Below are 27,912 nucleotides of genomic sequence, written 5' to 3' on the forward strand. Positions count from 1 at the left end.
GGCAGGATATACCTTAAGTTCTTCAGTAAATGCAGTTATTCCTGCAATACATACAGAGAGATTACAACAGCTGACACAAAAACTATGGACTATAAATTAAAGAGACTGAATACTCAAAGCACAAATATCAAGTATTCTACATGGTTATGTATCTGCCCCTAGCAAGACGCTTTCTTTTTTTGGAATAAAAAGACAAAATCAGAGTTCTGTGGCAGAAAATAAAAGTAAAGCCTAAAGGAAATTGTCTTTCCATCACTTTAGAAGTTCACAGAACATTTTAAAGATCAAACCTACTCCAATTCAGTGTTCATCTAGAAATGTTTTAATATATACAATATCCAACATACATAAAATGGTAGATTACAATTTCAGTTTGTGAACAGAGAGGGCTTTCTGCTGCTTCTGTTTCTTCTTTACTTTCTTTGCATCTTTGATTTGCATTTTTACTTGATCTTGCAGTTGAGAAAAGAAGGCCTGGGATGATTTCAAGACCTTGTCTTTACCTTCATCCTGTCAACAGACAAAATATTTGTTAAAACCAAAAAATGTACAAACCATTATATTACTTACTGATTACAAGTACTGATGTATACTGATGTATACAGTATACTTACTGATGATATAGTACCATTATATTACTTACTGATTACTCACATCTAATGGCATTTGACTTAGAAAAAAATCTGGTAATTGATTTTCAAGGATATTTTTCACTGCATTCTTACAGCACTCCTGCTGTCTAAAGAAACAGAGTACACTCCTTTTCTAACTAGCAATTACCATGGTAGGTAAGAACAGGCAGCAAGAACAGATCCTTGCATCATAAGCTACAAATACCTGTCTACGTTTTGTGTGCTGCTCTCCTTTTGAAAAGGTAAACACAAAGTTTTAGAAGTAATCAAGTGATTTTTCCTATTAGTTTCCAACACTAGAGATTCATTCAGAGATTTTTAAAATTTAGTTTATATGGTACCATAGGTGGTACATAAGTTTACTGTTTTACAGCATGCAAAACCAAATCAATTGGATGAAACTATAGAGAAGGCTCCACAGTAAGAAGTAGAAAGTTAAACAGGAATATTCTATTTCGAAATAACTTAAGCTACTCAAAGCTCAGAAAGAACTAAATAGAAATGCCATCCGCAATTATGCATGCAAGTCCCACTTAACCAAGCGGAACAGCTCAAATGCAGGAAATAGGAGTGTAAGTCTTAGTATTTGCAGGAACACCACCGTGTGAACTTTGCAATAAATAAAAAGTAGTACCTAATGCAAACAATCACTTCCGCTTTGTGAATATACTTTGATATAAAGTAATTGTATCATACGCTTTTTTAATGTTTTTCCATATCTAAAGATTAAGTTGCTTACAAGTTCAAATATATTTCATAATCTGAGTAAGCTTATAAAGGTTCCAACCACCATTTAGGTATTATTTATTCATAATTAAAGCAACAACGCCTACATAAATATGCATTATAAACACGGGGGTCACTGCAAAGTGCAACCAGAGCTGTATTTTTTCAGACCTCCGTACTGACATGATGCTGTCAGGATACTCAGCAAAATCAGGACTAAAAAGGCATTCAACGCTACTTTGCATAAGACAGTTAGAACTATGGATTAGAACAGTCCTTCCAAAAGTGTAGTTCAAAAGAATACAGGGGAAAGGGGTGGGGAGGAAAAAAAAAAAAAGAGTATGCTTTGCATCTGCCCTTTCCATGTCTTCTTCCTACCTCTTTCTTTCCCATAGCTCAATTTACCTTTTATATTTGCTCAGATATAAATAAGGTAACAAGGTCTGGCTGGTAAGCATATGTACATGTGTACAAGAATTTTTGAGGGGATGGAGAAAGATCAGGTGTAGTTGTGCCAAGGGGGATGGGAAGGCAACAAACCCTACACTTTGTAATTATTTGTGATAAAGTTCCCCTTCCTCTCTCTAGCTAAGTATTATCTATCCTTCGGATTCTAATATTCTTTAGCTGGGAAGCTCCAAGTTATACAGGACTACTTAAGAGAGCCTTACCTTGAGCAGAGATGCTTTGCCTTCTTTTGTAAGCTTTTTTAATTTTGCTGCAGCAGCTTTTTTGCTGAGTTTTGTGCCTTGTTCTGGTTTCATCTTTTCAAGAAGCTTTTGACGCTTCTCCCTTTCTTTTTGCTTCATACGTTTACGGAGCTTTTTCTTTCTTCGTTCTCGTTTTTTGTCTGTGGGAGTCTTTTCTGCATCTGTTTTTACATCACCAGCTTTGTTCTTTTCCTAAAAAGAACAAGATCTCTACATCCATAAACGTGCAAAAGAAAACACTCGTTTCACAGCACTCAAATCTGCCTTAGTGTTTCCATTACTTCAAGTGTTCAGCCAGCTCAGGGTGATGCCATGTAAAGACAAAAGCCAAAAAGCGGCTAAAGTTGGGAAGTGGAATTTGTTCAAATGATCGAAGATGTGCTAATTGCTCTTCGCTGTTGTCATTTAGCTTTCCCCTTCCAAATACCCATATATATGTTGGGAAAATAATTACCATCACATAATAGTCAAGAAGAAAATCAAAGTATACCATAGCTTAGTGTAGCCAAATAAAATTACTTCTTTCCCCTTCTTCCAGTTATTTAAAAAAAAAAAAAAAGGCACGCCACCTCCCAAACGACAGCCAACACTAAAACGCAAGAAGGTCCACAAGGTGAGGAACCCAGGATGGGGGGGGCAGAATTCTGCCATTGCTCTGGTAGCCAGTACACCCTTCTATCAACAATAGAGATCCTCTCCAGATCCTTATGTGATTTCTATTTATATTTACCTTGATCTCCTCTGGTGCTAAGAGAGCAGCATCACTAACAGCAACAGGTGCTACTTCTTCCATACTTATAGCTGGAAGGTTCGAAACTATTTTAACTTCTGGCACAGGCTAGAAATAAGGAAACATATTTAGGACTGAGCACACCATCTCACAGCAGCTTACAGCTAACTGAAGATACTAAAGATCTTGTTTACAGGCAATTATAGTGCATTTAATGTGAAATAAGAACAAGCTCGGTAACATTCTATGTTTATGTTCCGCTTCCCAAATATAATTTAAAGTATCCAGCTTCAAAGAGGGGGAAAAATACCCCAACGTTATGAAATTTATGTACTTACTGGTTTGGGTGTGAAGTGGAAGTTACAAAGTGCATCCAGCTTCAGGAAGAGTGAATCCATCATTTCCTGAATTTCTTTGTGTTCAGGATTTTCTTCCTCTTCAGTCTTTTGCTGCATTAATAATACGATGTTACTGCAACACCATTCATAAAGCTGTTTTACTTTAGCAAGACTGATAACAACACAATATACAATTCAGAGCCATTACACTGGTGATCACTCAGAGAAAGATCAAAGTACTTCCACAAAGCAGAAAGCAGAGTTAGCAGTGTACACATGAACATGTAAGATTATGTGGTGTGAACTTCAAACTAAAAGGAAAGTCATTGTTTACGTTACCTGGTGAAGTTTCATGTATTCTTGCTCATAGATCTCAGCAAGACTCAGTTTACTCTTTTCATGATCCAAAGTGATACGTTTCTTGTATTCAAAAGCCTCCTCTTTTGGTTTTTCTTTTGGTACTACATCGTCCCATGCCTGAAAAAGTCATAAATTAATGACCAAATGCAACTACAGTCAAATATCAGGTGGTACAGCTCATTTTTTTCATATTACTTATCTGGCACATTAACTAGTTTTTGCACGCGGCTTCCCAGGAACTCAAAGTTTCACGCTTTCATTTGAAGAAAAAAAAAAAAAAAAGACTTACAGCTCTAGCTTATGTGCTTATTTTTAGTGGATCAAGGCAAAAATTGTATAACAAATAACAAATGTGTAATTTTCTTAAGTACTTAAATACTCGCCCCCATATATAGCATTTTAAAAAATTCAGCTAACAAGAAGCCTCAACGAGATGTGTGATACAAATCTATCAGTGGATTTTACGAAAAATAAACAACTGAGTTTTGGTTAGTCTTCAGAATACTCAGAGTGCTACAGTTATGGTAACAGACATAATTTACAGACTGGTATTACATTCCAAATAAACTCCTTAGAGTTTTATCTGCAAACACTCATTTTTCTGAAGCGCACCAAAACCTAGCATATGACAGGCATGTAAAAACAGAGCTCCCTAGAAATTTAAAGACACATTCATCAAAGCAAAAGAATAAAACCACCAGCTGCAGAAATTAAGATAACTCTACACCTCACGTTTTAAGAGCTTTAAACTTATTCTTGGAATGTGCCCTGTGAAACAAGTCTACAAACAAATAGGGAGGAACAAGTAAGATAATACTAACCTCATCCAATATTCTCTGTTTAATGATGTCTTCAAGCTGAAAAGTAGTTTCTTCTGTGATCACAGGTGCTGAGAGGAAAGGAGAAGAATTTTAAGATGAATGTTTCTCCAGCGAGAAATACTTTTTGTTCTACGAAGAATAAAGAACAGAAGAAGGAAGTAAAGCCTTCACAAAAACATAGTAATTGAAGGCCAAGTAAGTAAACAATGTTTTCCTCTATGTTGAAGAGACTAATCGTATTGTGAAGTCTCATAACAACTAATCTGCCACCGAATTAACGAACTTTCAGTTAAATTAAAAATGAACAAAGAAGATTATAGCTTCCTGTAGTATCCACTACAAAAATGCACAACCTCAAAACCACACCATGAAGTTTAACTTGGTGTTTTGTTACCCTCCTCTTGAGTCACAGGTATTTTCAGCAAGGTCAAACGGAAGAAAACCCAATGTGACATTCAACACGCTTTCAGGAAGGCACTCGCTCTGCTTACCCATTCGGACCGCATGGTCGAAAAATACCGTTTCCTCCAAAAGGCTGTTTTCAGGTCGTTTTCGTCCAGTCACTTCTCCTTTAAGTTGCCAAGGCTTTTCCTCTAACAACTCTTCTTCTAAACTTTGTATTTTTTTGCTCATCTGAAAAACACCATTTCCCAAGAAGTTTAAAACACAGAGCTCACAAGTAAACACATGGCAATAAATTAATACTTATTTCAGGTACTTCTAACTCCTCATCACATAAAGATGAGAGAATATATGATTGCATATATATCTGATGTAGACAAGCCACTATTCTTGTCTTACTTTGTAAATAGCTGCTTCGTATTTGCCAGACTCTGAACAAATTAAACAATAATTTTAAAAAAATGGCCACTGTTTCAAAGTATTAGCAAAATAAAAACAAACAAACAATTACCTTTTCCTGTCTCTTCTCGAAAGAAGACTTTATTTCACTGGGATTGATGCCCTTCTCTAATTGCATATCAGTAACATCCTCTGTTTCACTGTCATCTGGCAAACTAAAAGTGACTTTTTTAGAGGCTTCTTTACTTCTCATATTCTCCATCATCATTTCATTCATATCCTCAACTCTGTAACATTAAAATTTATATTAAATTTTGAACAGCCTCTACAATTTTTTACATGAAGATATTTCAGACATTAGATGTTTACCTGTTACAACTAATGCACAATTTAGAAATACAATAGGCTTTCATTGAAACCTAAAGGTAGGGGACACTAGGGAAGCTTCTATATGTTAAAAATAACTTTCAAAAACCAAAGTTACAGATATTAAATGATTTATTCAAATAAATACCAAGAGACGATACTCAAGAGATAAATAAATAATCTACCTTTTAAATAAGGCAACAGTGCAAACCATGAACATACAACAGATAACAGAATGACAAACCATGACTAAAGTGAGCCTGGAATTCACACTTTATTTTCTACTTCACTTCAGTGTAAAATTACAAGGACATTTTAACTGCAAATAATGCATATACTTACTCAGACATGCTTTCTTCATTTTCCTCTTCAATAGCACTGTCTGCTTCTTCTTCCTGTTCATCTTCAACATCATCAGCTACTGAATCATCGTCATCGACCGGATCAAAGAAATCTTTGTATGTCAAGTCTCTAGAACTTTTAACTTGCTAAGAAGGGGAGAGGGAAAAAACCAAAAACAAAACCACAAAACAAAAAACCAAAACCTGTTAAGACTGGCAGAAGTCTAAGGGTATCCTGTCTTTTAAAGTCTTTAGCACCTGGGGAATAGCACTACTTGTATAACACTGATTCCATTTCGTGAAGCATTAATCTCTGGTAGGGCACCCATGTTAGTAAAACTAATCTCTTTTACAAGTATTTTAAATATTCTGTCACTTAAATTAATTTACAATTTCAACATCTACAGATGTCAAAGAGTAGTAGATTTTGCTGATAATCCATTGGAATCCATGCATGTTCCCTTACACCCTAGGCATAGTTCTTACTCACTGGGGAGAATCTCCGGTAATAATAAATAATAAAAGATTTATTTTTGAAACAAGTACTCAGCAACTTAAATCAGAGTTACAGAGCCATGTCCCCGGAAAAAGAAGTTGCCCAAAGCCCTTTGCTCTGCATCAGTCACCTTAGTGATCTCTAATTGACAGATGTCAATGCTGAGAGACACATCTTTTTCATTTGCTGGGTAATCTGTTCTGCAATTCTGCAACGTTTCTTGTTTCTGTTTCTTGGGACATACTATCTCTTCCTTTATTCATGCAAAAAGCCAAGACTCATCTAAAGAGAGACTGGAATAGCAGGACAATATGTTCTTTTACACTAGGACATTTTGTTACCAGATATTCATGTCAAATATATTATTAAAGTAAAGCCTCTGAAGTAAACACTAGTCATCAAATGAAATTGAACTTGGTAGTTTCTACTCAGAGTTCAACAGTTTATAAACACCCTAAGAGATATCATATCTTGATTTAAAGGAAAAGAGAGATCAGAAAATTAATTTACTGATATTCTTACTTTCATTTTATCTTCTTCAGACTCTTCGTCTTCACCATCTGAGATGATGTCTTCAAAATAATTAATTTCTTCTTCTTCTTCTTCCTCCCTGTCTTCCTTCTCTACATGTTCTAAAAAAGCCTCCATCTCAGACAGCTTGAAAAATTTGTCATCCACTATAGATTTTCTTCCCATTTTCTTCAATGTGTTTTCCTTGGATGTTTTAGTTTGTTGCTCCAGTGCTTCAATATCAAAGTCAATATCGGAATCCTCGTCACTGTATTTCTGCATCACGCTTTCTCCGAGTTTACTTTGCTTTTCTTTACTTTTAATCTTATCTTTTGTATGAACACTCTTCTGTTCAGTTTCTGCTTCCATTATGTCCTCTTCCAATTCCTTGTCGCTGCTGTTCTCTGCATCAGAGCCATCCTCTTCCTGGTCTGAGAGAAGGCTAAGATCTTCATCCTTCGCATCCCTTGCAATGGATTTCTTGAAGAAATCGAGAACTGCATTGTTCTGGAGTTCTAGTTGTTGCCAAATCTGTTCTTCATCAAAACTTTCTATCACCAGCTCTTTCAGAGGACCCCCACGAACTGTATTAGTTCCCAGAGTTTTATTCAAATCATAGAGAGTCTTTGTTAATGCTCTGAAATCAGAAGCCAGTCCATCTTGCACACTACGAGTGGGAAAAAAATTAAGAGCTTCAAAAATCACAATATCTACTATTAATATTTTATGTTTTGCAGAATTTATTAGCTTTTGTTCATTTTACACCCATTAAGTTAATCGCATGATCACACTGCACCTGTTTTTATGTCTGCTCAGGTATTTTGCTGCTACAGAATAGCAACTTTCAACGGTTACTGCTGTTGCTTAACTTTTTACACATCTCTTGGAGTACTACTACTAAACATTCCTAGAAATTAAGACATTGTAATTATTAAGCCTCTCAGCTTCATTACACTTTGTGTATGAAATAGAAGCTGCATAGAATATTGCACCCTTTTATAGTTGCCTCTTCTTCTATTTCGAGCATATTTAAGCACTCCAGACACTTTGGGGAAGTAAAGAGAATCACAGAATCATTTGATTGGAAGAGACCCTCAAGATCATGGAGTCCAACCATTAACCTAACACTGCCACTAAACTGTGTCCCTAAGAAATTCATCTCTGCCTCTTCTAAACCCCTCCAGGGATGGTGACTCCACCACTTCCATGGGCAGCCTGTTCCAGTGCCTGACAACCCTTTCCGGGAAGAAATTTTTCCTCGTATCCAATCTAAACCTCCTCTGGTGCAACTTGAGGCCATTTCCTCTTGACCTAACGCTTCTTACTTGGGAGAAGAGACCAACACCCTCCATGCTACAACCTCCTTTCAGGTACCTGTAGACAGCAATAAAGTCTCCCCTCAGCCTCCTTTGCTCCAGGCTAAACAGCCCCAGCTCCCTCAACCTCACCTCATCAGACTTGTTCTCTAGACTCTTCAACAGCTTTGTTGCCCTTCTCTGAACTCACTCCAGCACCTCAATGTCTTTCTTGTACTGAGGGGCCCAAAACTGAACACAGGATTCAAGGTGGGCACTCACCAGCGCTGAGTGCAGCGGGACGATCACTTCTCTAGTCCTGCTGGCCACACTATTCCTGATACAAGCCAGGGTGCTGTTGGCCTTTTTGGCCACCTGGGCACACTGCTGGCTCATGTTCAGCTACTCTCAATCAACACCCCCAGGTCCCTCTGTGCCAGGCACTTTCCAGCCACTCTTCCCTGAGCCTGTAGCACTGCCTGGGGTTGTTGTGACCTAAGTGCAGGACTCGGCGCTTGGCCTTGTTAAACCTCATACAATTGGCCTCAGCCCATCGACAGTATAACACTAGACACCTCAAACATCCGAGATACAGATCCTTGGTTTCAAAAAGGTAATTGCCTTCCTGCACTGCCTTACACCTCAGCTTTTATATTTGTGTAGTCTCCTTCAGTTTTTTTCTCTAGAGCTACCAATGAATGCTTCAACATAGCTGACAGAAACAGAAACATTCCTTTCCCAGTTCCCGAAAGCTGAAGAAAGGCACAGGATACTGCAGCAGCCGCGGCAGAAGCCCCGGCCAGCTCTCGTTCCAGGCGATCTCCGCGGCACCGGGGGCAGCTGAGGGGCACGAGGCCTGCCCGCCAGCGCACCGCGGCCCGCACGAATCGCCGAGCGCTGGGTGCGCACACGCACCCGGTCCCGCATCTGGGGTCTCCCCAGCCCCTGGGACACCCCCAGCCCCGCAGTACCTGAGGAAGCGCTCCGGGCGCGCCGCAGCGGCCCCCGCCACCCTGAGGCCCGTCTCCAGCCCCTTCACTGCCGCCATCTTTCCCCGGCCGCGGCGCGTGGAGCCGTGGCACCGCCTCCCCGCGGCCGCCGGCTGAGCGGTCCGGGCGACTCCCGCGGCCGGCGCCAAGGTTCCGCGCACGGGAGTTCCGCCCTGCGGAGCGGGAGCCAGCCCGGCCCGGCCCGGCCCCCGATCCAAAAGCATCCCGGCCTCACAGCCCGCGCTTTTGTCAGAGAACCGCCTCGGTTATTCATCTTTAGGTGGGCCTGCTCGCGTTGGCACCGAACCGCAAGCAGGGTATTGCAGAGTCATCCACTGATGGCTGCTGCTTCCTCCCCTTGGAAAAGCGAGGTATTGCTCTGGATTGTGATGTTCAGCACTGAAAAACCTGCTCTAAATATAGTAAAGCTACAGTCATCTTACTTTGCAGTTTTGCCTCTCTGACCTAGATGCAGAGACTATTTTGGAACCGCACATTTCCAGCTGATTCTGTGAGCAAAACGCCCGACAGTACCTGGCGTCCTCAAGCTCCCTAACTCGGTCTAACTAGACACACATTCACACACCCACGCAATCAGTGAGCACTGCCCAGTGTTCTCCAACTGTTTTGCTAATTTACATCACATAGTTTCCTTAAAGTTCATTTTATAAAGTCAAATTAAGCACTACACCCATGCACCCTGGAGAAGAAGCTGTCGCTGCAGCTGGGGGAGACGATCCACTCTCCTCCATGCTGCAAAATGCATTAGCAGGGGCTGCTGCCCGTGCTGCACTCACCCTGCCTGCTGCCCTTCCCAGGCAGCCCAGCCGTTCAGCTGCTGGATCCAAAACTGTGACCAGCCTTCTAACTTCGTTTTTGCTATTGCCTTTGCTGTTCCTCTGCTGCTTTCATGTTTCCTTCCTCCCCCCCCTGCCCCAAAAAAAGTACTTTCAGTGCACAGAAAACAAAGCCCTGCCATGCAACTTCAGTGTGGCACTTTGCACCCTCAAAATAACACTGTGTGGCACAGGGCCCAGCCAGCAGAGGCATGAGAATGACCTGTACCTGTGCTTCTCTGAACATCATAAACATATGTGACAATTTACAACCTAGGTTGGAAGCAGAAAGTGTCATATATTGGGACTTTTAAATAGCCACTTTGGCCACCGATTTTGATCTGCACTTTTAATTATTCAGATATTATCAGATTTGGAATGGCACAAGCCGTTTATCACAGCAACTTGCAATGTCCTGTGCCCCTGACGCAAGAGGAATGCAGCACCAGAAGACAGCCTGCTCATTGTCCAGAGTCTCTTCTGCACAATGCTCTAGACAGAAAACTTTGCCTCTCTACAGATGTCCCTTGCTATAGTTGGCCTCTTTTGCCCTTTCTTTTTCAAACAGTGCCCAGAGCGGTCCCTGCACAGGCCCGCAGCACGCGGCAGCACGGCTAACTGTCTGCACAGCCGCCTTCCTGCAAGCTTCGGTTCCCCCGCGGCCGCCGGAGGCCGCGCACGCCGGCTGGGAGCGGCCGCAGCGCCCGGCCCTGCCCGTGGAGCTTTCTCCTTCTGCGAAAGGCACCGGGCAGCTGCGCCCAAGCGCCCCAGCGAGGGCCCACCAGCCCCTCGGCGTGACACTGCCATTGCCACTCCGATGCCTCGTACCAAGACCCTCCGCCCGGGCCCGCGGCGGACGGGGGCGGTGGCCGCGGCAACGCTGACGGCGAAGGGCGGCCGCTTTCCCGGGACCAGGCTCCGCCTGCCCGCGGCCGGGCTGGGTGCGAGCGGCGGGGCGGCGAGATGGCGGCCTCCCTGGGGCGCGCGGCGGCCGGTAACGTGGGGGCCGGGCGGGGCGGGCGGCGGGGCCGGGGGGCGGCGGGCCTCAGGGTGCCCGCTCCGGCCTGGAGCTCCCGCCCCGCGGCGGCGGGCACTGCCGCTCCGCGCTGGCGCCGGGCGGGCCGGCAGGGCGGGATCGCACCGCCCCTGCCTGCGCTGTGCTGCGGGAGCGGGCCCGAGGCCCTCCGCGAGAGCGTTACAGGCCACGGCAAAATAGAATTGCTTTCAGAAATGCAAACAAGGTCCTCTGATCCACACGGCAGATATATTAACAGCTTACGTTATCTGCCCTACAATAAACTTGTGCAGCAAACTTGAGGAGCAAGGAGAAGCTTGTCTTTTTAAGGTACAACTTGGAGGCCAAATGCAAAATATTTTCCTGTTCATTATAATTATCTGGACTGTTCACTCTCTTAGTAGTAAGTACAGGTAGGTTAAACTCACTGTACCTAAACCACACTAATTTAGTCAGTAGCCATACACTGCAGGAGAAAAGTGATTGACAGACTTGTCAGTGATCGACCAGTGGGACGCTGGGAATGAAACACCGTTGTATAATTGCACTGATGGAAGAAGCCAGAGCTGCAGCAAAGTGTATTGAGCCCACCTGATTCCCACAAGCCACCTCCAGCCCGGAGCAGAGCAGCAGTACGGGTGACCTAAGCCTTATTGGCCGGCAGTTTCCAAGATGCCAATGCCACCTTGAAACTGCTGGGATTTCAGAAGGGCCAGACTCTGCCTGTTCTCCATTTGGTGCAGATCACTGATACGCAGCCCCTGTATGACAGACTCCCTATGGCGACAACATCCTCACCATACTTGGGAGTTTTTCTCAACCTGAAATGGCCAACAATGGAGCAGTGCCCAGTGACAAGGTTCTTACTGTGACCCACTGTCATATAACCTCTGCACAGAGAACATGACTGAATTCAGTTGGATTTGGCTTTGGTTATTAAGCCATGTAAGTCCATGAACACCACACAGGGAGTAACAAACCTGTTAATAAACATTTGAAGGATGAGGATCTCATTTTACTTTAGACTTGTAGCTTCATAATCTGCTCTGTTATGGAATGTGTCAGTTGGTACAACTGTACGTGTTTAAACTCTGATGTGCATAATACTAGTAGATCAGTCAATCATTAATAGAATAAAACCCGAATAGATCAATTTAAAAGTATTCTTCAAATGAAGCTGAAGAAGGTGACAAACATTCTGCAGTATCACTGAGACTAGGAAGCCAGCAACCATATTTGAGAGCAGGATCAGCTGAATCTTCTCTGAAGGACAAAATTTCTAGAAAAATTCAGATGTGGTTGTCAGTATTTGAAAAATGAGGTCTTAAAAAAAACAGTAGGGGGAAATGCTGTATATATGAGGAGAATCAACGGCTTGTGTGAATTTGGTCTGCATATGCAAGTTTTTCAAGCAGGATATATATTTGGATAGACACTTTAGTCACAGGGTCCATTGGCTTCAAAAGAAGCAGAGAAAGTAATTTTTTTTTAACATTGGAGAAAGTTAAGTATTTAATAATTCTGTAGTCAGTGAAGAAGTGCTTTCATGATTGAAGAATTTAGCCATAGCAATTAATAGGACCAATTTTTTGATATATGCATAAATTGGATTCTTTCCTGAAACATGGAAGTGATGGGGTTTCAATCTGAAGTTTGCTGAAAAGCTTTCTCTTTCACCGCAAGGTCATATTTTGATTATTGGGTTAGAGGATGACTAGAATTTTAAGAAACTAATCTATATATTTACTCGTTTATATAATGCAAGGAAAACACAAACACTTTTTGTTTAATCTCAGTCAATTCATACTGGTAATTATGGGTTTAAAATTAATGCTCTATATGCATATGACTAGAGCTAGGATAAATTCACAAGACTTCACAGAATAAAGTGAAAAAAACAAAAAACAAGCCAAACCTGCTGAACTGAAGAGTCTTCTGCCCCTACATACTCATATGAAAAATATATAGGGTTCTACCACCCTATCCATTAAGTGAGAGGAGGAGATGGAGAGATGCATAAATAATATTGTCATACGAGTGGGCATTTAAGTATCTTTGACTTTACAAGAATCCTAGGAATATACTCACTTTTTCAATAGATTATCTTTCCAGGAAACACCACAAAAATCAAACATTTTTCGGGCAGAACCCAAAATAGCATGTTGTATTCCTTTTGCTATTGCTTCCGTAATAGCCGAGTAACAGGCTGTGTCTCTGTTTTCTGTCAATTTACTTGAAAATAGACAAAATACAAATAAAATTATAATAACCATGTAGTCATATGCCCTGTGTGAAGTACAGCAAGAATTATAGATGGGATATGTCAAAAAGAATAGGAAAAATCCTAGCCTTTCCCATCAGTAAGGATTGCTTGAAAAATCTACCTTTGTAGTATTTCTACTGAACTATGCCCTGTTAATAATTAGAAGACGGAATGAAACAATAAAAGGTTCTAGGAAACATAACAAATTATATAGTAAGTGGTCCTTATCCTTCAAAGGATTTTTCTCTTTTGGAGAATACTGACCTCCGGTAAGTAGAAGAGTATTTCTTGCTTCAGCAAGAATTGAATGAGGCCTTAAGAAATTATTGTAGGAAACATAGCTGCTTAAGTAGACTATTAGGTGGACAGAAAAGACTCTGGCGGTTGTGGTGTTTCTTTTTTTAAATTTTTAATTAATTTTTTTAATGCATTATTTACTCTGGTGATCTGATCAAACTCTAGCCTGGTTAATTATCAGTGCCTCTAATTATGCCAACTAGATACTGCATGTTTCTTGGTTTATACATTATAAACATTGCATAGTATTGGTTCCTCAGGCAATTGCTTTGTTCACCCCAGATAAAGCTGCATTTAGATGGCAAGTCTATCTACAAAATAGTTCCAACATAAACATTTGAAAAACAAGAATTTTTCTTTTGTATAGGAATTGCTAGGGGATTTTGTTCACATGTAAAAATTTGAAAAGTACTTGGAAATATTGAGTTGCTGTACTATGCCAGTATGATAGCCTAAAAGTACCAAATGAAAAAGAATTGTGCAGAGCTTCTGGGTGTGATGAAGCAGAGGACAGAATGTCCTGTGTGAAAGGCTGGCAAGAAATACTCCAGGGCAGATACTTGCAGGATTGGACAAGTTTCTGGAAATATTTAATGTAGGATATCAATTTAGTATTATCAAAAGATTCTGAATAGACTTAGTTTTGTGATACCTAAGTCTTTGGAAGGATATACATTGTGTGTTCTAATTTTAATCTCAAATACACATAAACACCTCTTCCTCCATTACAGCACAATGCTCAGAAAGGCTTAGATTTAAGGACTGTATCAGTTGTCTTTGTGAAGAAAAATTAAATGATAGTTGTAGTCTTGAATTTCTGTGAAATGGTAGTTCTCAGTTTTATACAGTGAAGCTAGCTGATTAATTGCAGTTACTACTAACCTTTCAGCTACTACTAACCTTGCAGAGTACAAAGAGTCTGAAAAAATGCAAGCCGAGCTATCCTCAGGTGTATGCAAAGCATCCAGAATCTCAGTGCATCCTTTGCACAATCTCAGCAAAATAGGACATTTGTGAACTTAAAGCTGAGAATGCCTTAAAGACTTTAAAGATGCTGCAATGCCTCTAGCTTGGCCTTGAGGCACTGAGAACTCTGACATGGCCTTAAGCAAACTGGCATGAAATTAAAATATATGTATTTTATGAATATATCATTTCGTCTAATTCTAATTCTGCTAGAAACAACTGATATGATCACAATTTTCCTCCCACCCCCAATGCCTCCAGATTCTAGTACTCTGACAGATGAATTTTTAATGTAATTAATTTGTAAGTGTCCTCATTTTATTAAAAAAAAAGCCACCCTAGAAATATTTGTGAGCAACACTGCAATTTGACACAGTGCAAAGTTCAGTACTGCCTTGTCAGAGCAGTCAGTGAAGAGTTCTGTAGATATCTAAACAGCTTTTCATCACACTGAGTTTCTCCATGACTTCTCCATCTTTTGTATACATTAGCCCTTTGTGTCATATGGTCATGCAATATTATTTTATAATTACCTTTGTATTTATGATGAGCCAAATCATATTATTTTGCATTTGCAAGTCACACTGAATTCAGTGCCACTAGTGGCATTTCAAAAAAATTATTATTGGTCAGTTGGACATGATATTGGTCACAGTACTTAGAAGTAAAATATTTGTAAGCATCTTGAAACAGATCAGTGAAACTAAGTATAAGACTCGTATGGCATGTGAAAAGCAAGAAGGGCAAATGACTTAATCATTGGAGAAAGAGAAAATAAGAAATCAAACTCAGGGGATTTTAGGATTCCTTAAGCCTCAGGTGCAACATGACATTTCTTTCCTTGCCTGGGTTAGTTCTGACAGCTGAGAGCTCAAGTCTTTTATCTTTAGAATCTTGCAGTATTGGTTCTGTCCAAGGTTTTGTTTGGCTTTTCTTGTTTGTTTGTTATAATTTCTAGATGTACAGGCATATCCTCATTTCTTTCTCTATGTTGTAAACAGCTCTGAAAAATTCAGAAGTCACTTTTAAGGACATTATACAGCTGACTGTTACATTTGGCCATGTATTCCTCGTTTTAACAGGCATATATAAGCATTTACAGGCATATAAGCATTAAGCATTAAATCAGTGGTTGGTTTGTTTGTTAGGGGTTTTTTTGTTTGCTTGTTTGGTTATTTAAAAAATACTTCTGAATAATTACATAGTCTCTGAAAAAAAATTTCATTGAGCTGTAAGCATTACAGAATAATTATTTCTTTGGTCTCAGTCTGCCTTCAGCTTTGCACACTGGTGTGCTTATGACATAGGAGTTATATAGGCCTCATTCAAAGGGGAAAGAGAAAATATTGATACTTTCTCAGGAGCATTATATCGGTGCTCTTCACTTTTTTCAGGGCTTCTTACCAGATTGCGGACTTCAGCTCCCACAATACAAATGCTATCATCATCGAATTCCTTTTCTCAAAACATTCCAAGCTGTTTGTGGAAACTGGGCCGACTTAATCATGTAGCAATTGCTGTACCTGACTTGGAGAAAGCTCAGTCCTTGTATAAAGATGTGTTAGGAGCACAGGTGAGCGAGACTGTTGCTCTCCCTGAACACGGTGTCTACACTGTTTTTGTGGAGCTGGGAAATACCAAACTGGAACTTCTACACCCTTTAGGAGAGAAAAGTCCCATTGCAAGCTTTCTGCAAAAAAACAAGACTGGAGGAATGCATCATATCTGTATTGAGGTATTTAAACACGATATATCATATGATAAGATAGAGATATTGAAGCATGCATAATTTTTTCATAGGTTTGACCTGTGTCAAGAACATGTATGTAAGGCTGTCATATTTGCGAAAATTTATATTGCATAAGAAGAAGTCTTAAATGTGCCTTTTTTCTGTTTTCAAAACAACAGTTCAATTTCATGATAATTTTTTCCTCTTCTATGGTATAAAGATTAAATTGGGGAGGGAAGGGTTAAGTATCCAGTGTGGAAGGTGGACAAGCCCAATGGCTTGTGAAGAGTGTTTGACAGGTGTCAACTTCCTGACTTAGAAAGGACATACACTGGAAAAAGATGGAGTTGCAAGTTTAAGCTTAGGTGTAGTTTAGATTTTCACAAGTTTCTTCCTGCTTAATATTTAGTTGCTAATTATATACAGAAGTAAAAAAAATATTGTCGGTCATACTTAACCAAGCAGCAGTAAAGTCTTCAGGGTTTCTTCTGTCCTGTTCTTCCTTGTCCATCAAAGACAGATTGATCTGAAAGTACACAAGATGTAAAGGTGCTGGGTAGTTATCTTATTTACTGTAGTCAAGTTTTAGTGTAGTGTAGTGTAGTGTAGCTGCTGCCTGTGACATGGTCTTAACATTTTACAGATCTGAGTCTTGCAAACTTTATTATTTCATGGAAAGTGTAATAATAAAAAGTAATGGGATTACTGATGTGGGTAAAAATTGTTTTCAGAATACATCGAAAAAGAACAGTGTTTGCTGTTGCATGCTTTTATGCAGAATTGAGAAATTTTGCATACACGCAGGCATTGAAATTTTTCTTACATTGTCTGCCTATTTACAGATATTCAAGAACAAGAAAATCACTTCTGTTTAAATTGACCCTAAATTGTATTGCTAGGCAGTTGTGCTATAGATATGTGAAATACCTTAGCTGAATTTAGAAAATGGGCGTTGTAGAAGGACGAAGTGATTCACAATACAAATGAAAACAACCTCCAGCCCTCTGTAAGACCAGCAGTACTTATAGGTACAAGAAAAAGAAGTTGTAGGCATTTCTCTGGAATAAGAGCTCAAAGCACCCAAAAGTTTCAAGTATATGTAATCTCTTTTAAGACTCAAGTATATGTAATCCCTTTTAAGACGTTTCAAGAAATATTTGCTACCAGCTGAATTTGTTCTACGTAGATCTCCATTTTGTATGAGAGATGATGTTGTTGCAGATAAACCAAAGATGGCTGTCAAGGGAAGTCATAATGTTAATTATGAAAATTGAGAAGAATGGGACATGCTAATTGTACCATGTGGGACAATGTAGAAGTGTTGCATTAAAGAAGAAAATTTTTAACTGTATAGAGTAGGTCAAGCAAGCCAGGAGTCATAATCTAGTGGTTAATTTCCATTAATTGGATATCGGATGAGCTAGTGCTACTTGCAGCCAGATTTTCCTGAATGAAGTCTTGTAACTCACTAATGGATTTGCTACGCAAAAAAAAAAAAAAAAAAAAAGATGATTGTCCTAAGTCCCTCATGTTTGTCTCCAAACAAATAGAAGATTATAGACTAATATATTAATACACAGAGAAAAATGCAATCCATCGTAGGCCTGCTGTTTAAGTGGGACTGAAAACAGATTTGGTCACTACCATAGTCAGTGAAAAAGATATTAACCTCCCTCCTCCAATTTTCCAGTCTCCTCAGAATGGAAAATCTTACAACACCAAGATTGAAATTCTGAAGTTTAGCAAAAATAATTTCCAGAAAAACTGTACAAGAAATTCAGTGTCAATGAATTGTTAATTTGAAATTTAAAAAATATTTCGTAGAAATATCTTTCTATTAACAATTTTACTGCAAAAAGCTGAATTGTAAAAATTCATTCGATGTTGGAGAGGAAGCCTGACAAGTTTATCAAAGTGCTTTTGATTTCTTCCTTCTGTCTTATTATTCAAAGGGAAATTTTAGACAGATGTTTTGATAGGGAATTTGTTTCAGACAAAATGAGCACTTTACAAAAAATTAAATTATTCTTGACCAGCTATAATTGAATTTAATATCTGCAATTAAAAGCATTCTGGACGCTTGGTAGAATAAGAGAGAAATCGAGCCTAATATTCTCCTAACATGGATGCATCCACAGGCTTTCCACTGTTTGCTCTGCTTCCTTGGGGCTGCAGGAATTCATGCCAGCTGAGCCCAGGCACGGTTCCTCTCCTGGCCGTCTCTGCAGGACAGGAGCAGCAGCTGCAGTGGCTTCTCTGCTTGGTGAAACAACCTGGAGGGGCCCATGGCACACGTTACATGTGCTGTTTTATTTTACATAAAACTTGAAAGTAATTTCTTTTTTTAGGAAACTGGTAGTTCTGTGTAGGAAGAACTATAGTGAGCTCAGAATTTTCATCAACAAAACTCCTGCGAATGAGTAGGATTTAACTGATTTATATTCCTCTGAATTAAAGCTAGGTATTTCCTTCTTCTCTACAATGGCATCATGCAAATTTATTTACCAAGTTATGTCCAGACATCTCAATCTTGAAAAATAGCGACGCTCTTACTTTAATTCTAGGTGTTTATTGATTATTGACTATCGGATTTGTTAAACAGAATGAGTGCATTTAAGGTTTGACAAAATTCAAATTTAATCTGATGACATGACATCAGAATTAAGATCACATTATACAGCATAGACATGTTTTTGTTAATTATGTATTTCCGCAGGAAACTGTACTGAAATATTATGTTAAAGGCTATTATTATAATTAAGTTCAATAGGAAAACCTGGGTATGTTTCTGATAATTCCAAGGTTTTCTTAGGGAAATTTATGAAGCTTAACCTACTCGGAAGGAGGACACATAAATCTAAAAGGGACTTTCCTTTTACCTTCTTCCCTCCCTTTTCACAAGCATCTAATAAGTCATCAGTTAGACAGGGAGGGATTCTTCTTTAGTTATTGATAGTTTGAAAGCAGTTTGATCTTCTTAGTAATAGTAATGCAGAGTTTAGATTATTTATGGAGTCCTTATAATGTAACAACAAAAAAAATCAATAGGCTTTGTGCACGAGTGACTTTTGTTTAATAATTTCTTAAATACAGCATAATCAATTTAACCGATATTTTATAAAATCTTCAAATAACAATTGGAAACGTCTGTAGGAATTTTATTTTTAAGACTAGATGTTTTTAAATGGTTTTATAATGTAATTGATTTTCAGAATTACATTAGAATTCAGAAATAACATTTTAGTAAGTTAATTATCTTATTGCTCCTAAATGTAGAATCTGCATAACAGTGTACTATGTTAATTTCTGTGAACTGTATTTTTCTTTTATAAGGTGGATGACATAAAAGCAGCCATGACAGAACTGAAGAAAAAAAATATACGAATATTGAGTGAAGAGCCAAAAATAGGTGCACATGGCAAACCTGTGATTTTTCTTCACCCTAAAGATTGCCACGGAGTCCTTGTGGAACTCGAGCAAGCTTGAGCTGTAATATTCATAAATAAAACAATAGATGTGCTGTGAAGTTACTGAGCTGGTGCTGGGAATATTGATGTGGTATTCAGTTTTTACAAGTTCACTGTAGTTCCTGTGGATTAAGTACAGCTTTTGAGTACTGAAATAGTGCTACAGATTTAGGGTTGTTTTCTTTTTGTTGCTGTCGTTGATCTGATTTTTAGAATTAATATGTTGATATTTCTTGACTGTGATTCTAAAGGCAAATACATGAGCCGTTACATATGTAACATAGTAATTTATGTTCTGCTGCCTCATGTTTGCAACATAGTTTTACCTCTGTAACCACAGAAACTGTACAGTTTCTAGGTCATGCCACATTATTTTGTTCTACATTTCAGAGCAGAGACCCACTTCTTAGTGACAACAATATAGTTTAGACATTCTCTTCAGAAATAAAGGAAAAAGGAACATTGTATTTTCAGTTTTCACCATTCAAGGTATGTGCTTCACACTGATTGATTGATTCATGCAACCAAAAAAATGCTTATTTTATTGTATGGGTGTCTGCAATCAGTAAATAAGTTTTCCTTGGCATAACAATTACTGCCAGGGAAGTTACCATGCATAAATCATTATTTAGTTGTTTTATGAACTCTGTGGATATGCAGGCAATGTGAGAAAAGTACCTGAAAAATTACTTGCATGAAATATATTTCAGACTGTAATGTACTAGTCATATTTTAGTTTTTTCAGGTATTGAATATTTGTTTTTCAGGCTTTATCAATAGGAAGATATCTGGGAGAGGCCTGAATAAATAGCGATTAATTTTTTCATTTACTTTATAAATATCGTTTTCCTATGCAAAAGCACTTAAAAATCAGTGGAAAACACAAGATGCACTTGGTTCTGTACACTGTCTTTAACATCAGACAGCATGCCAGCATACCTACATCCATGATAGACTGCAGTCACAGTTTGTTGACTTACTAATGGACAGACTTCACTTTATTGGTGTACATTAAGCAAGCAGTGTTTGTCCTGATATTTTCTTTTATAGTTTTTTTTTTTCACGTCAGCTCCAGAAATTGAAGACTTACTGTTTCTCTCTCTAGTTTTCTTAATCCTTAAAAGTAATATTTTTTCCTAGCTAAACCACAGTCTGAATTGTACATTTCCCTACATCTCTGCATATGCAGTGAATTGTTTCAGCTTGATATGAAGTAAGTTCATTTTAGTCTAAGAGAATTTTTACCTAATGGAAATTGAATTATTCGTGTTCTGTGTCATGTTTGCTACAACAAAATACAAGTATAATGTTGACTGAGATTTAAACCAGGCTTTAAAGACATTGATGCTTCCTCATGAATTTTACTTCTGAAAAAAAATCTGCAAAGCCATACGTTTTTTTAAATGAAGTAGTTTTGCGCATAAAATAAATACTTCTGTCATATTTTTTTTAAAATCGTGTCTTCTGCAGGATTCTTGCATTTCATCAAATCACTATTTAGAGGGTAGCTTGTGATCTAAATTCTAAATTGTTTGAATTTAGAAATCCTAGGGCTCGTGGTGGAAAAGTAGGATGATTTGATATTCCTGACATATGATTCTGCCATTCTGGGAGACGTTCTATTAGCAAAGCTGCTTTTGTCTTTCTGTTCTTTCAAAGATGGGGAGGCATCTTTTCTGCAAAACTAGCATAGGAAGTCTTTGAACCTAATACCCTTAGTTTGGTGCAATAGAAAACAGGGCAGTCCTGCCTAGGTTTATACTCTATTTCTTTGTCCTGTCTGAAGGAGATTGAATTTTGTGTATGACATCTATCAATACGCTCAGAGTTATAGCTCGATATAGTACTAGGGAATGGAGATTTTGAGTAAACAGTACCTACTCCACTTGCCTCATTGTGCTCCACATCTTGTTAGCAGAAAGAGACTTGTAATACTTTTAGTTAGTAACCACCAGTTTTCCTGACTGACTGCCGTGAGGTTGCCTAGCAGTAAGTCAGCTGACGTATTTTGTTCATCATAACTAAGTCATGCTCCTATCTCACTCAGTTTATACATTTAAACTGACTCCTCCTAACGTAGAAGTCAAGATAACAACAAAAACAACAACAAAAAACCAAAAAAACCCACCCCACATTTAGGTCTGTAAAATTAGTCAAATGCCCCAAATTGGGCCATGCGTATTACAACCTCTTACCATTTCGTGGGATCAGACCCCCTTACTTATCTGGGTGTACGCAACAAGATATGAGAATTTCCACCCTTGGAGCTCTAGACTTGAAAGGAATAGCGAAGAGAGCTGGACAGCTGAAGAATCTGAAGACAGCTAAGATGCATTGACAGGAGTTTCCTGTTCATAAGCCTAAATCCCATTGGCTTCAGTGGGAACAGGATCAGCCCCTGTACTTTTAACAAACATCTAGTCCTTCACCTTAAACAAGAGAGCCTTTGCAAGTCATTCTTTGTTGTGACTTTCTAAGCGTTTGAGGGGGGGATTAGATACATGGGCCTTACCCTTTGTCACTGCCATGATTATAAAAGGGGAATAACATCAAGAAAAACAGTGAAAATTCAGGGATGGAAACTGGAGCAATAAAGCACTATGATTTGTTTCTTCCAGTGGAGGGACACTTAATTATATACCCCTTTGGCACCAGTATTCTACTTCTGGAAAGAACAACACTGATTCAAATAACTTGAGCCTGATTAGCTCAGAAGGGAATTTGGCTTTGACAATGGGTATTTGTTGGGGATTTTTTCAAAAAGTACAGTGAAACCTTCTTTTCTGATAATGTCAAGCTTTTCAGAAGATGAAATGTTAATATTTTGTCAGTAAATTTTGCCAAGCTTGGATCATTTGTCAAGTGCACGTTCCCTGTTCCAATATCTACATGTGCCTTTTTTCCCCTCAGAGATCAAGCTTGTTCCCATTTTATGCTGCCTAAGGGAGACAAGACACATTTTTCTGGACTCCATCAACATTACTCATACAGCTAAAGGGCTCATAACTAAATGACGCAAACTATCTTTCTTACTTCCGCTCTGCAACCCTGAAGTCTGTGCCAGGTAGGAGAGGGGGAAGGCTGCAGAATGAATCCTATTCCATATGCATGAGACAAACCTAGAAGCAAACTCAAAAAGCTGAGAAAAGAACAAACTACATGCCTTTTAAAACCTAACTTTACAGTTTTGCAAATCTGCAAAAACTCTGGTCCTGTTATGTTTATACTGCAATTAATTCACCTGAATAACAAAACCAACCAACCAACCAAAAACAAACCAAAAAACCCAACCAACCAACCAACCAAAAACCAAACCAAAACCAAAGCAACGAAAACCCCCCAACCTGGGTATTTCATTCTGAATTAAATTGCTTTCATTATTACCATATTTACCCAACTTATCACAAGTTTTGGAAGAATGTACTCTATCAGGGTGCCACAGCTACAGTGTTTCATACAGTTAACACAGCCTGAAAATCTAGAAAGCAGTGAATGAATTAGAAGAGGAGCTGAAGATGGCACTTGCTTTTGCAGACCACTTTCTGGGTGTATAATACTTCTGTGTTTAACACTGAGACTAGAGTTTACTTTCTTAATGCACATGCAGAAGCAATGCTGTCTGTTGTTAAGGACAGTCCCTGGATTTGGACTTCATTGCTAAGATAAATGGAAGTTTGTGTGACCAAGGAAGTCTCATAGTAAGACCAGGAAACATGGAGATGTTTACAATATCTAGTTGAAGTACTTACAGTAGGTGCTCTGAATCATTTCCTTGGTGCTTCCATTTGATTATCTCCTTACAAGAAATTTTTTCCATAGTTATCTGACTTGGATTTGTTGAACTCAAGAACCCTTAATTGAGAGAAAAAGTTTGAGTTAATTGTTTCAATAAATACTCGATTCTTTTACCAAAGCAGTGGTCATGCTGGCCAAATTATTAGACAGTGAAACAGGAGAATGTCTGAAATGGTAGCCCTGGTGTGTCTCATAAGGGTGCTTGGCGGCACTAGACACAGAATGGTCACCGACAGTTTAAACTTGAAACATCGAATCATATAAAATTGACATGGAAATGGAAACTAACAGCAACATACAAATTAATTGGCCCAATGCTGACATTTTAAAATGGAAGACCTCACCTTCTTGGAAATGCAAAATCTGCCACCTCTGATAAGCATTTTCAAAGCAGTTTGAACATTTTATGAAGTGTAAATCTTGTCGTGAAGGAGGGAGGTTTGCCTCCCAGGATGGTATCGTCCTTAAATATCTACAAAACAATGTAATCTACCTAGTTTCATGTTCCTTTGCACTGTTTTGCATATTTTTAAACAGCCTTGTTAACTGCAAAGTTTATAGCATAAATTCACAAATGAGGAAGAGTTCATAGAATAGAATCATTTCAGTTGGAAGAGACCCTCAGGATCATCGAGTCCAACCATAAATTCTGTCTTGAACATTTTAAAGTAATGATACGTTTTGAAGCACTTCATGACTCTTCTAGGAGTAATTTAAAGTGTAATCTAAAGTGATCTTTTAACTGTTATGCTTTGTTAACATAAAAATAGCAAATAGGTACTAAAATCTTCTATAAAATAGATCTTTAATTAAGATTTCTTAGTTATTCTCAACACTGCATTTTTTTCAGTAATGACTGGTTTAAACCACGATTTAAATAGTTCTGAAGTAACTAGTAACTGTGGGTACTCTGAAGGAATATGTGACGATGCACAATTTGCATTAAATATGGGGAATATCCTACTTCTGCATCTGTGGCTGACTTGTATGGAAAAGATTATTTCCAGAGATTGAAGAGTAGCAGAGAGGTGCATTATTGGACTGATATTATACACCTTATTTTTACCTTCCTTTTTGGTACGTAATTTTCTATAACAACCATCTGTCTAAGTCACTGTCTCCAAAACGGGGTGGAGGGAAATGTTTGTTTGGAACTTAAATTTAAGAAGTTAAAAAATACATTGCAGTCCCTTTGGGACCCCTGCAGTCTTTGAGAGGTCAGCTGTAGTACAATACTTGCAGCTGCAGTAACTTCACAAAGAAAACACATACCTGCCCTATCAAGCTGGAAATACCGCTTTTGGTACATTGATTGGGAAAGTGACAACTTCTTTATGTACGTGAGGCTGTTTCATCAAGTTAACAATTTTGAGAATTAATAATATGAATTAAAACATGATTTGCCAATTGTTTAAACAATTCACCTACAGATTACATATAACTTCCTGCAGTTCTGTGTAAAACATACATGCATTACAATTTACGTAATGTTTTAGTTCTCATTATCTTCGAAAGAGAACCAAAGTCAGTGAAATAATTAGGATATCGAAAGGGACAGACTAGAAAAGTCACCATAGAAAACCATGATAGAAAATCTCCTCTTAATACCAAATGGCTACTCTGTAGTTAGTGAATCTTAACACAAATCTTAGCAACTAAACGAACAAAACAAAACCCCACAAAATGGTGTTTCCATGAAGGGCCTTTGCATGCACATGGAATTTGACTCAGTGCTAAGCAACTGGTATAGCTCCCCTGGGCAAACAAAAGCACACCAAGTTGGACACACAGCTATTGTATTGGACACACAGCTATTGTAGTGAACATTGATATCTAGCAGATTGGAATGCAATATAATTACACAAGAACAGCTCTTGACTTTTGCTACCATGAGAAAGACTACTTTTTACACTCAAGAATATCTACAAGTCTCAAATTTGCATGCTTATGACCAAGTCTTGCCATAATTGGCCTAAGAGCACTTGATATTACATACGTTCCTTTATATACAAAGTAACCACCATCACCTAGCTGAAGTAGAAAGATCTAGTAGTTTCTGATGAAAGGCCCAAGGAACCAATTATGTTTATCATTCACCATAACAAATGTTCTTGGAGAAACCCACTTTGGTGAGCTTTTAAATATTACACATCACACCTTACATTTTTAATCTTTTTTGGGGGGAATCTATACATTATCTACACAAGGGCATCAAATAATGATTTGATCTCATAAATCTGGCCGTGTGATAGAATGTGACTAAGTCCAGTGCTGTCCCCTGCTGTAATGTTCAAACTTTTGGTGTTTAATTTGATTTTTGCTGCAGTGGAGCACCTCAAGCAACAGGGAAATCTGAAGTCAATAACTAGCAGGATTACATAGCTAGCATTCAGGAATGCGCTTCGCAGAAAAATGGTATGCAAGACTCACAGAAAATAACGTATTCTGTGGCCCTCCACCAAGGCAGGGTCCCTAGGTGTACAGACAGGGTGGCCTTGCCATGTGTCACAGCAGGACTGGAGGCCTCCAGCAAACATACGTACCAACCCATGCTGCTTGAGGGGCTCCAGAAGGGTAGCAGGGTGAAGCATTCCTCCAGTCCTCAGGCTGGGTGACGGGCCCTGCAGCCGGCTCTCCGCAGGGCCCAGGGCTGGGCAAGCCCCTCCACAGGCGCGAGTGGAGCTGGCGCAGAGCTGGGCCTCCAGCCTTTATTGTCTGTGATGGGTTAGTCCGTATCACCAAGCCACTCATTTTTTGTGCCATTTTGTGAGAAACTCAAGGGCGTACAAACATGCCGTCACCTCACCAGCCGCGTGTGAGGCAGCGCTGGGAGTTCTGCCATTGCCTCTTCCAACCTGGCTGGGGGGAGCCCGAGTAGGACCCCGCGAGCGGAGAGCGACGCCCGCGCTTCGAGGCCGGCAGGTAGAGCCGGAGGCAACCGAGCGGCGAGGGCGGCGAGGGCGGCGGCGGCGGTGGCGGCGGGCCGGGCGGGCTGGGGCGATGCTGAGGTGATGCTGAGAAGAGGCGGGAGACTCGGGGCCGCCCCCGGCGCGCGGCCGGCCCGGCCCCCCTGAGGCGCGGCGGCGGGCGGGCTATGCGCCATGCAGGTTCCGGGGCGGCCGGCGGTATTCTCGCACGCAGGTTCCCGGGCCCAGCAGCCGTCTCGCTGTGTGGCGCTGAGGCAGGCACACAAAAGAGCGGCTGCAGCTGCCGCCGTGTCCCCGCTGCGGCGCGGGGTGGGGACCGGCCCCGCCGCTGCCAGCAGGGGTAAGGAGCTGGGGCGCAGGGCGGGGGACCGGCGGCCGGTGTCGTCGCGGGGACCGGCGGCTCCGCCGGGGGTGGGGCAGCAGCATCCCTGCGGCTCCGCTCAGGGGAGCGGGGAGCCCGCGGGGCCGCCCCCGCCCCGCGCGAGCGCGGACGCTGCTCCCCTCGAAATCAGGGCTGGGGGCTGCCCGCCCCGCCAGCAGCTGCCCCCGCCCCGTGCCCTGGCAACCGAGCTACTCGCCAAGGGGACGGGGACCGGGCGAAGGGGAGACCCTGCGGCATGGCGTCGCCGCCGGTGCGGTCGCGGACGGCGGCGGGGGGCTCCGGCACGGGGGGCCGCCGCACGCCCACACGGCCCCGCTGCCTGGGGGCCGCTCTTCTGCCCGCTGTGGCGGGGAGGCGGCGGCGGAGCCGCGGCGCCGCTGGCTCCTGTCAGCCGCTGGAGAGCTGGCAGCGGCTCCCCGGAGCCGCGCGGCCGTTGGGGACAGCGGGGGCCTCGCGCTGCCGGCTCGCGATCGGCTCCCCTCGGGACGGCGGAGGGAGCCCCGGCCCAGCCCGGCACCCCTCACCTCACCGCCGCTGTGCCCGGTAGCGCGGGGACCGGCAGTGCAACAAACGCATCATGTCTGCGTTTTGTGGGAGGGCGGGAGGCTCAACAGTCTGTCTTGATAGAGTCAAAAGAAATGCGAGAGGAGCCCTCATGTAATGCAGCACCGCGAAGAGTTTGTATTTGTTTCTGATTTCATGCCTCCAGTGTAGCAAATGGATCAGAGTCTTTGATCCGCTCTTCTCCTGTTCCCTTCATCATGAGGTCTGGAGGGAAAAAGCCCCTCAATTAAGAATATTTTTGTCGGGATAAACAGCATGGGACATTATAGCATGGTCTGTTTTCTCCTTTTTGAACAGTCTTTTGAATATGCGTGTGTGGGGTTGTATTGCCATAACAAAAGAAATGGGGGTGGGGGAGAAAAGGGAACGCTGCGTTTGGAGCTGCATCTTGGAAAGGCAAAGACTGGCTTGTTTTGCCTCATCTAGCAGTCTGCGCTTTCAGATTTATGTACTTTGCATCCTCAATGTCGGTTTGGTGCTTGTTGCATGCTAGCGAGGGCATACAAGAAAATAAATTTGAATAAAGACAAGAGATCATACTACATTCATAGTACAG

The 27,912-nt window shown here is 40.6% G+C and overlaps 3 protein-coding genes across 3 annotated transcripts in view; 2 read left to right on the top strand and 1 right to left on the bottom strand.

Moving 5' to 3' along the window:
* Positions 1-299: 299 nt before the first annotated feature.
* On the bottom strand, positions 300-9,188 carry MPHOSPH10 (M-phase phosphoprotein 10). Its single transcript, XM_065642056.1, has 11 exons — positions 9,098-9,188; positions 6,844-7,498; positions 5,827-5,972; positions 5,231-5,405; positions 4,809-4,950; positions 4,318-4,385; positions 3,476-3,613; positions 3,137-3,247; positions 2,799-2,906; positions 2,030-2,260; positions 300-510 (listed from the first exon to the last, which is right to left on the bottom strand). Exons 1-11 carry the CDS (start codon positions 9,172-9,174, stop codon positions 361-363), a joined length of 2,001 nt encoding a protein of 666 aa, XP_065498128.1. The 5' UTR covers positions 9,175-9,188; the 3' UTR covers positions 300-360.
* Positions 9,189-10,887: 1,699 nt separating this feature from the next.
* On the top strand, positions 10,888-21,109 carry MCEE (methylmalonyl-CoA epimerase). The gene is made up of 3 exons (XM_065642058.1): positions 10,888-10,945; positions 15,887-16,227; positions 19,555-21,109. Exons 1-3 carry the CDS (start codon positions 10,915-10,917, stop codon positions 19,705-19,707), a joined length of 525 nt encoding a protein of 174 aa, XP_065498130.1. The 5' UTR covers positions 10,888-10,914; the 3' UTR covers positions 19,708-21,109.
* A 5,558-nt stretch (positions 21,110-26,667) lies between these two features.
* The window catches only part of APBA2 (amyloid beta precursor protein binding family A member 2), a 100,054-nt gene continuing 98,809 nt past the window's right edge, over positions 26,668-27,912 (top strand). Inside the window, exon 1 of the mRNA XM_065641544.1 lies at positions 26,668-26,750. The gene's annotated coding sequence lies outside the window, so the exon portion shown is untranslated. The remainder of the gene's footprint in view (positions 26,751-27,912) is intronic.

Source organism: Caloenas nicobarica, chromosome 10 (genome assembly GCF_036013445.1).
Source record: "Caloenas nicobarica isolate bCalNic1 chromosome 10, bCalNic1.hap1, whole genome shotgun sequence".
Taxonomy (NCBI): domain Eukaryota; kingdom Metazoa; phylum Chordata; class Aves; order Columbiformes; family Columbidae; genus Caloenas; species Caloenas nicobarica.